We start from the raw sequence: 10307 nt of genomic DNA on the forward strand, positions 1-10307 counted from the left end.
TGGGCTGAGGTGCCCGGCAGGGGACGGGCCAGCCCTCCGTGAGGAGGCGGCTGGGGCCGATGCCGCCCCGGTGCCCAGCCAGCCCCCCTCCCCTTCCCCCTGTGAGGAGGCGGCTGGGGGATGTGCAAGGTAAGAACTACATACATTAACCTCTCTGCCCTTCTTAGGCTTGTGGTTATACAAGGGTATGTCATCATGCGGCCCTAGCACTGTTCCATATTAACACGAATCAGATGGACATATATAACACTAGTCTTCAGAATAAGAAGGATGAAAGGATTGAAAACTGCAAGCATATGTGGAAGAAGAGTGTCTGCTCCTTTAAGGGTATCTGGTCAAGGACCTTTCAAATGCACAAAAGGGATAAGAAGAAGAGGAGGAAACCATAAACAAGAACATAAAGGGACACAAAACTGATGAACAAATGGTAAAAGAGGCAGTTCATGTGAGAGTGTGAGAATGTTTATTCCAGCAAGGTTACCTGATTGAGCACATCCTAATATAGGGATGATAAGGAAAAGGGAGACACACACAGAGGTATGTTATGTCATCCTGGAGAAGAGAACGCTTCGGAGAGACCTGATTGTGGCCTTTCAGTAGTTAAAAGGGGCCTATAGGAAAGATGGGGAAAATCTTTTTAGTAGGGACAGCTGTGACAGGACAAGGGGTAATAAACTGAAGCAGGGTAGGTTTAGACTAGATATAAGGAAGAAATTCTTTACAATGAGGGTGGTAAAACACTGGAACAGGTTGCCCAGAGAGGTAGTGGAGGCCCCATCCCGGGAAACATTCAAGACCAGGTTGGACAGGGCTCAGAACAACCTGATCTAGTTAGTGGTTAGTTAGTAGTTAGTCCAACTGCAGGGGTGTTGGACTAGATGACCTCTAGGGATACCTTCCAACCCAAAACATTCTATGATTCTGCACTAGTAACCTTCTGTGTCTGCCAGATGAAGAGGAAGAAGGGGATACAGCTACCTGTGCTTGTTTTACGTGGGTCCTGTATGTAAATGCAGTTGAAGGCACAGCTTATCTGTGGCAGTCTGTGACCAGCCATGTCAGCATCCTGGGTGTGTCTGTCATGTCTCTGGGACACAAGCTCAGCTTCACTGCTGGTTGAACCTGCAAGTGGGAAAGCAACAGCTACATCCCTCAGCCCAGGACATACACATCCCTGGTACCCAGGTACCAGAGGCTGGGCTCCAGCAGCTGTGCAGGAGGAGACCTGGGCCAGAGCTGCTAACATCCTGTAACAGAAAAGTCCACTAGGAGAACAAAGTGTGTGACAGAAGCTGGATGTTATTTTGTAGTCCCACCAGTGGCTCATAACTCTGTTTTCTCTTGGTGGCTCAAGCCACAACAAAAATTTTCTGGCATAAATCAATTGGTTCATCATGTGGAACCAGCTAAGGCTATTAATGAGAAATATTTCTTCTCATTATTGGTGTTAGGGAGCAAGAAGATCAAGGCTGCTCTAGGAGCAAGGAGCCAGCAGAGGGCGGCCACAATGCAGGCTAGGCAGCACCCCTACAGCTGGAGCACATGCCCGCACAACCAGGCAAGCGGAACCAGGTTACGGGAATAATAGCTCCCATCCAAAGCCAATCCAGGAAATCCAAACATCAATTGAGGAATAGGGCTGGGCCCAGGCCCACCTATAACATAACTTAGGGAGTACAGAATGCCACAACCTCAGCTGAAATAGCATCTATGGGCCCATGGACAGGGGGTGGGTAGGGGTCCCTGGTGAGGGTGCTCAGGGCCATTAAGACCCAATACTGCCCTCAGGGCTCTGACAACTGGATTCACAGATGACAGCAGGTTTAAACCTGAATAAGTATTATTTTCCCTCTGATCAGCAGGTATGCACCAATTGGATGGCAGAGCTCTATCCTTGTGCTGTATTTAGGTGGGAAGGGTAAGAAAGCACTGGGGCTGGAAAAACTTCACCTGTTTGTCCATCTAGCCTCCTCCCCTCCAGAATATGAAATGGATATCTTACTGTGTACTCTTGACGTATACCAGCATTACTCCCACTTTTATTTAGTTTTTATTAAGAAAACCCAACACATTTTCTTGCAATTGTAACTTCTGGTCTGTTTTTAAAAATAGCCATCATAGAGCCTGCACAGCTGAGAGGCCATTATTACTAGATCTTATGCTATACCAGAAAAAGACATTTCCATCAGGTTATATAGAACACAATTTTCCAAGGAGAAAACCCAAAGATTTCAAAGACTACTTTCATAGTGCATACTCTGTATCACAGTTTTCCTCCTCTCCCCGAGAGAAAACCCAGGAATATTTACCACATACCTCTTACCATACAATTGCTGTAATCTGGTGTACAGGTGTTTTCATCTTACACAAATTTTTTGGGTAATTGCAGTTGCCCATGAAAACTAACAGGATTTGGAAGATGCTTTCTGGTTAGTCTGATAGAAATGGTGGAAGAAGGTGAAGAAGCATAACATTCCCAGGCCACTGCCTCTCCTTCAGTCTTCTCTCGACCACTTGCATCTGCAAGAACAGAAAGATTAATTGCTCCCTTAACCTCAATGCCCCTTGGAAAAAAAGCCCAAACAAACCAAACACCAACACTTCTAACCACAACAAGACAAAGACTCACTATTTCTAAAACAAGAAGTTTCACAAGATATTTAAAATCCTGTGGAACACCAAAGGCTATATGGAACAAGGCTGGATAACAAATATAATCACATATGGAACAGGGAGGAAAAGACCTCAGAAGATAACCAGGAAGTAGAAGCAGGGGCAGTACTCCTGTCACTGAGACTTATGTCGTGCTCTTGGCTGCTCAGAATCAGAGCCTAGATGCAATCTCACCATGTCTGACACCATGACAACACAGGTTGTACAATGCTTTGTAGCACTGTAGGAAAGGGAAAAAATGTGATCCACAGATAACTTGCCCTTTATTTCACACCAATTGCTGTGTTCACACATGTCCTCAGATGATATTCATTCTGTACATAGAGACCTTCACTGCCCACATTAACTAGGTTAATTCAGACTGTTTATCTCATCCTCTCAGGCCAAGAGCCAAACACATCAGTTCAAGCATTAACAGAACTACTGAGGTATGTTGGAACAAGTCAGATCAAAAGATACAACTGGGTACAGACACTGCTGAGCTGTTGGTTCTTCTTAGCATGTTACATCCTGTTACATGCTGGCAGCCACAGGAAGCTCCTCTGCCTCAGACACATTCTTGATGCACAACATGCAGCAGCATCAAGTCCATATACATCACTGCTGGAACAGAAGTCCGCCTCAGGGGGGCTGTGCTTACCTCCCCAGGCAAATATCAATCTGTCAACCCTCCAGAGGGCTCTCTTGCTCCATGGAGGTATGACAGCTTGCTAGGAGATTCCTTAACTTGGAGCTGCATTGTCCAATACTGAATACACCCAGCAGCAGCTCCAGCAGTCAATTTTACCTTCATGTTTGTCAACAGGAAAAAAAATAATTAGGTTGCCTTCCCCACAGCTCAAAGCATCCCAAAAGCACATACAAATTTCAGTTTTGGTTCCCATAACACTCAGATATGCCAGCTCCCCAGTGTTGTGTCTTTCATAGTATGCAACTCTTCACAAAAACAGCTTTCTGGATGAGGAGATACTTTGAAAAATTTCATAAATATGGAAATAATGTCCATCTGATGGCTGCATCTAATAGCAAATCACATAAGAGTACTCCAGCAACTCATGAAAGTTTTCCAACTTTGTGGAAAAGACCTCAGGTTGGCAAATGACTGAGATTCCAAAACATTCATGCAAGTGCCGGAATAAAATACTGAAGTGAAACATCCTCATGGAGCAAGATGAAGTGGACGATTCTCTTGCTTACAATACCTGTAAAGAGAAAAAAACCACAAATCTAGTTTAAAGCAGGAAGAATATGTTAAAACTACATCTCCTACAGAATGCCACCATAAGAATACAATGTTTCTACCACTTCTGACAGAAGGATGACTAGACATATAATCCTGTAATATTTAAGTCTTTGAGGGTATATGAAGCATTACTAAACAGTCTATGAAAGGTGATACCAAAAAGGAAACATATAATGTATAGCCCTATAATGCTATACCCGTGATTTAAATCTTCTTTGGGAAATTCTTAGCATCTGCACTAAACCATAACACACAGATGTTCTCAGGACAAGCATATAGAGTTATCAAAACAGGATATAAACCCTTGCATAGGCTTCTGCTAGAAAGAACATATAATTTCTATGGTTAGAAACACTAGCTGCATAAAAAGCATTTTGGTATTAGAATCAATTTGGTGCTGAATGTAAGAAAGAAATGTGAGAAAAAAACCAAAACCAAACATGTCAGTAAATCCCAGTTTCTCTGCTAAAAACTAGGGCCTACACCTCAAAATAATAATAAAAATAATAACTTCAAAACAAAGACAACAAGAAGACACCCATGATTAATCAGAGTATTCAACTTGATACTTAAAAAAGGGCCGCGCTTAATTTTTTTTTAACTTTTTTTTTCTTCCCCAAACGCCTAAGGCCTCAAACTTACTGCCTAAAGCCAGAAGTATTAAAAGTCCTGAAGTACATTAAAAATAGGTTTCAAACAGACAAAACAGAAGATATGCTGTTCTGCTGAGACTACAAGCATGGCAAACACCCCCCCCTTAACTGGAGTTTGCAAGCAGAGCTGTTGAACTTACTGCACAATGCTTTTGTGGGATTGACCTGCTGTCCAGCAAGCAGCTGCTGCAGCTTCTTGATATCTATGCGTGCCTCAGCCATGCTTTCCAGATCTCTGCCTTGAGCAGAACTTTGACATCCATCCTCTGATGCTAGAAGCATAACAACACAATACTTACTTAGTCAAGACATCAGAAGGAGTTTCAACACCTGAGGACACACCTGATAATCACTGAACAGCTGGTAGCCAAATGGGTTGTTTTTCAGAAACAGCAGTGTAAGGAAGAGAAAGCCCACTTTTCCTACAAAGTTGTCGAGGATACTGGAAGAGATTCCCCACACAAACATGAAACAGCCATTGGCCACTTTTCTTTTTAAGGTTTCATTTGAAGATGTCTACAAAGTAATTTATGCTATCTTGTAAGAACTAACAGAAGGTAAGTACTGTTATCAGCATCACACTTAAGTAGTGAGACAGACAGAAGCAACAAACAGGGAAACTTACCCCAGGGAGGATTTCCCAAGTCTTTAAAATGTGTTGTTACAGATACTAAGTCAGTTTCTATTTTCAAGTTCATTTCTCCGCTCAAATTTGCTTCAATCACCTGCAATACAATCAGTCTCAATTTTAGCCAAGCCACTTTGGCACTGCAGAATTACAGAAGAATGAAGTACAGCTTTGTTCAAATACAAGCTTCCAGAAGCATTTCAGTGCCTTCACAGCTCAAGTGTACCTTTTGAACATGGTTTGAACATTCAAATGTTCAGCTACAAAATGCATTTCTCATCATTCCTGTGTGAATTATCCTAGACAAACCTCCCGGAGATTACGAAAAGAAAGAAATTAAATTGCTCTCTAGCACTTTTAGAACAAGTACTGGCTTTGGGAAGTTCATGGCTGAGGAAAAGGCTTTACAAATAAGAGACTGAAGCTGGAGAAATGTAAGGTTTTTTGTATCCAGCTTTTCAACAAATAGAAAGGCACCTCCACAGTCCACATGACACACACAGAGAAAATGGGACACACCAAGAGCTGACTGTGCAGTTGCAGTGTTGCTTTCCAAGACTTAAAAACATACAACAGCTTCACCAGAGCAGTAACTCCAAGCAGGACTTTGAACTGCTAGAAATCCTGGAAAAGTGCTAGAAGCTTTCAGATTCCATCCTGACAAAGTATCCAACCAGAAGGAGACTATATATGATCTTACACAAACCCCAAGCAGATCAGAGGATACCTAAAGCACATCCAAGCACTTCAGTTCTGTGATTAGAAGAATTCTCAGTAATTTTAAGAGAGGATCGTATCACAACCAAAATCTCCTACAGAACAGGAGACGCCCACAGATGAATGGTCCCAAACAATAGCAAAGTACTATTTGAAAGAGCTTCTAAGCCCTTTTTGCTGCACAGATCTTAACCAGTTTTACTATCAGGATGTGTCTCAAACAAATATTTAATTGTGACACTTGTTTTTGTTCTGTAGTAACAGGAAAGCATGTAGGAGGATGCATGTAGTCTGCCTCCTCCCTTAGATCTATCAAAGCTATTTCACAGAGATTTATTTATTTTCCTTTGGAACAGGAGGTAAGGAACTTAGGAAAACGGGTATGCCCAGTGTTGATATGCTACCTCTTCTGAATGTTGCTAAACGCCAAAGTTCAATCCCATCAAACACCTATCCCATGTGAGAAGAGATCCTCAAGTCTGGAAACAAAGCAGTTATACACTGCGCTTAGTTGTGTGTAAGCACTTCCACTGAGGATATGGAAGGAGAGAGAAAAAATAAAACCGCCAAAAGACTGACAATGGATAAGAGTTTGAAGTGCTTGCTCTGGTGACTCATGATGACTGCCATCTGCAAAACTGCCAGAAACCCAGGGTAATCTCTCAACTCTTCCAAGTCTTGGGAGACTGAGACTGTCCCAATTTCAGGATTCTCAGTTTACAGAAAATTACACATTTATCAAAATCAGTATGAACAGCCTCAAACCCAAACTATTCCAAAGTTTACTTACTAACTTTCATGTCAGTCAATTTTGGTGACTGTGAGCAACAACTAAAAAAAAAAAAAAAAAACAAAAAAAAAACCAAACCCTTTTTCTGACTAACTGCAGAGGGCTTCTTTCAATGGAAGGCCCACCAGCACTCCAGAAACTCAGGGTGGACTGAAAAACCACCATGTCAGAGTCTAAAGCACAGGCTGACATCCAGGAGCTATTAGTAGGATTTCTTTTAAATCCTACCTCAAGTTTACCTAAAGTTCATTCACACAGACACCTAACAAAAGACTCACTTAATAGGCATTTCTTTAATGAAATCACCTGGAAAGTCTCCAGCTAGCTTCCTGAAGGACTGCAATTTCTTACCAGCTGTAAAGAGTCACTTGTAGCAGCACAATGCCATGTTCTTTCAAGGATTCAGTACAAAGAGCACCACTTTCTGAAAAGCCCAGGACAAGCTCTTCAGTGTAAATCCTAAAATAAAGCTCATAATTCTCTTCAGCCCTTACACAGTCTTCAGGTGCCCTTAGTTCAATCTCATCCCAAAATAAGATATAACATGGGGGCACCAGTCTGAGCAACAGGGAAACCTGCTATGTCTAAGATAAGGTCTGTAGGACACACACCTGAAGTGCCCTAACTTACAATGGAATTGCTGAGATTCTTCATTCTCTCCACAACACTCTTCATTGTTTTCAGCACTGGTAGGTAAATACTGACCTAGAAAGACATAAGAACTGCATTTGCACAAATATTTCATGTGCAACTGGGATGTGATGCATTTATTTCTCCCTTCAATTCTATCTTATTTTGGAGTCAGTTACCTACTGAGTGAAAGGAGCACAATATTTAACTGAAATCAGCAAATGACTCAGAAACAGAGGACTTCATACATACTATCCCAAGTCTGTTTTCAAAATAAAGCAGGGACAGGTTTTTGCAGATTAGATTCTCACATGAACCCAGAGCCGTGTTACTGAGCAGTTAATAGTTACTATAGCCAAAAAGGAAAGAACATGATTCCCATGGTACTGTCTGTAATCATTCCTGGAATTGCATCAGTGTGAATCCAAAATAACAGAATAAAATACATCAAATTTCTACTGAGTCATCTGTCTTCAGAATTTAAGTACTCTTAGCTGTAGAGGTAACAGACATCCAAAACCTCAAACAGGAGCACATTTGCACCTTTCCTCACAACAAATGTCAAAAAGGATATATAGAAGATATATAAAAATCAGGAGGAAACACATAGATATCTAACTCCACCAAGTAGGCCGTGAATTTCAGAAAGAACAGATTATTTGGGCCACTTGGTACCTTAAACAGCTGAAATAGTCTAAACCTGTGTGGTTTGGAGGTGCTCCTACCTAAAGCCATGCAAGTCCTTTGCTCCTCCCTTCCTCCACCCCGAATATCACAGCAATAACTGGTAACCATCTTCTCTGTTTTTACAGGTTCTGGACTCTTTTTTTCAAGATCGAAGTCATGTTCCATCCCTCTCCAAACCCCTAGCCTCCAGCCTTCCCTCTTCCCTGTCACCTCCTTCCAAAACCCAACAGTAGTACACTGCACAGCAATAACATTCCACTTGCAACCCCCCCTTTACGTAGGGAATATAAAAAAGAGGGCTCACATCAAAGTCTGGCACACTGGGCTCTCTGAAGTCATTCCATAATCTTCTGGGAATAACCCCCACAGGAATATCATGTGTCACAAACCTACTGCTGCTTGATAAGGACGGCTTGAGGGAGAGAAAGGATGCTCTTGCAGTTAAAAAATGACTTGAGTTCTGAATTCAGATTTTTCAGACCCACTCTGGGAAATACTATAACGGACTGCCCCAGATATTCAGTTTCAGTTTTCCATAGGTTCCTATTGGTCCGCTATCAAGCGGAGTTCCCTTTTGAATAAGGAAAAGGTTGTGGGGTATCAGTCATTAGTATCCATAAGCTATCTTCAGAGCTAAAGACGTGAATCAGTGAAGAAGCGTTAATAACAAAAAAAAAAATTTGGAAGACAGCAGTTTGAAATGGAATGGCATGACAATCAAAAGCAAATGAAGAGCCAAACACTACACTGAAACCTCCTTCACCTAATGGCTTCAGTGAGAAGGCAATAATCAACAGAAAATTTTATAGAATGCAGGAATTGAGAAAAGTAGGCATTAGAAAAAGGTGTTTCCATCACATAGCTTTCATTCTTCCTCTATCTCTTCCTTGCCTTTTGGAAAATACAAAGCTGGTCCTTTGTGCTACCAAGCATGATGGCAGGAAAGACGAGTGAAAAGGAAAATGGCATTATTTTTCTTTATTTAGTTTTCTAGAATTACTCCAAAGACTACCAGAGCTTCTATTTGATCTCAAGAAAAGCACTTAATTTTTAAGAGCTTTTTCTTAATAATGAAGATAAAAGCATGCTTGCACTTACTAGCTCCACAGCAACTCTGAGACAGGGCCAGTGTTTGTTGGTCAACTTGATCTTCACTGCCTTAGCACTCTGGGCAGTTTTTAATGCTCTCGACAGGTTCTCAGGCACCAACTCTAAATAGATTTCATTGTGGTCTGCAGCTACTCCTTCCATCTGAAATTCGTCAAAGAAATTCCCCTACAATTTTTGAAAGATGGGAAAAAAAATAAAACAAATGAAAAAAAAAAAAAAGACAGAGGAGCAAGTTTTACCTATCAGACCTTAAGCTTAGAACTGCATGTGTACAACCTGGCATCACCTGCAGGAATCAAGACAGGCTGCATAAGCATGAAGGCCCATTGCTTTAGGCTAAACCTATTAATTTCAGATTCTCACCTAACACATACCAGTCCTCAGAACAAGGTGTGTGATGGGCAAGTTATGCTTTGCTGTTTCCAGTTTTGGGCAGGCCCTTGTGGGCCAGCACATACTGAAGCTTTACAGTGAAGTGACAACCAAGGCAAAGGGCATGGCTACAGTCAGAAACACCAGGTGTGTGCAACTGAAAGGCAGTCCTGCAAAACAGAGTGCCTTCAGTGACCAGACAGGCCTTGAGAGACTGACACATCTCAGGTAAGGGCGACATGTACAAGAAACACCTCGTACACTAGACCCAACTGCATGCTCTGGTTTTCAACAACATGTGGTTGTTGAATTTCCCCGGGCTTACCTGGCACAGCTCACACCACATACTGACGCCTCCATTTGCTACTTTATCGGAGAGGATGAAATACAGCTTGCTGACAGTAAGGCGCAGGGTGCAGGTCTTCGCTAACCTGGCGATTGTGTTAATTACACCTGGCGGAGAGAGGGGGACGTTACAGCGGTAACCGCTTTGCACACCTCGTCCCAGGGGTACAGGGTAGAAATGTGCTGTCTTCAGAAACTGCAGAAGTTCCCAAACACCTCGGGGCGAAGGAAAGCGCCTCACGCCGCCTCCCCCCGGGAGAGGCCTCTGGGTCCGTGGCCTGGGGCTCACGGCGCCCGCCACGAGCCGGGGGCCACCGGCGCGCACAGCTCTTCCTCTTCCCTTTCTTCGGAAAAGGCGCTCCAGTCGCTCGCCGAGTCACAGCCATCCCCCGCCCTGGCATACTCACGACTGAAGTGGTTGAGGCAGGCCAGATCCACGATCTTAGCGCGAAATCGCAT

At 42.8% G+C, this 10307-nt stretch overlaps 1 protein-coding gene across 5 annotated transcripts in view; it reads right to left on the reverse strand.

The window, feature by feature from the left end:
• Positions 1 to 10307, reverse strand: part of HUS1 (HUS1 checkpoint clamp component) — a 147310-nt gene extending 137003 nt beyond the window's left edge. The window contains exons 1-11 of one of the 5 annotated variants that reach the window (XR_004841957.1): positions 10256 to 10307; positions 9829 to 9956; positions 9120 to 9296; positions 8326 to 8433; positions 7335 to 7409; positions 5195 to 5294; positions 4710 to 4841; positions 3147 to 3875; positions 2317 to 2520; positions 979 to 1122; positions 572 to 611 (exon numbers count right to left, since the gene is read on the reverse strand). Coding sequence is in view for 2 of the 5 variants with exons in the window: in XM_009638464.2 (XP_009636759.1) it covers positions 3793 to 3875; positions 4710 to 4841; positions 5195 to 5294; positions 7335 to 7409; positions 8326 to 8433; positions 9120 to 9296; positions 9829 to 9956; positions 10256 to 10307 (855 nt within the window). In the remaining 3 variants the exon portion in view is untranslated. Of the gene's footprint in view, positions 1 to 571; positions 612 to 978; positions 1123 to 2316; positions 2521 to 2545; positions 3876 to 4709; positions 4842 to 4923; positions 5012 to 5194; positions 5295 to 7334; positions 7410 to 8325; positions 8434 to 9119; positions 9297 to 9828; positions 9957 to 10255 lie in introns of those variants that run through there. The other 4 variants (XR_004841956.1, XR_004841955.1, XM_009638464.2 and 1 more) reach the window with 4 other exon arrangements.

Source organism: Egretta garzetta, unplaced genomic scaffold, assembly GCF_000687185.1.
Source record: "Egretta garzetta isolate BGI_Z169 unplaced genomic scaffold, ASM68718v1 scaffold155, whole genome shotgun sequence".
Taxonomy (NCBI): domain Eukaryota; kingdom Metazoa; phylum Chordata; class Aves; order Pelecaniformes; family Ardeidae; genus Egretta; species Egretta garzetta.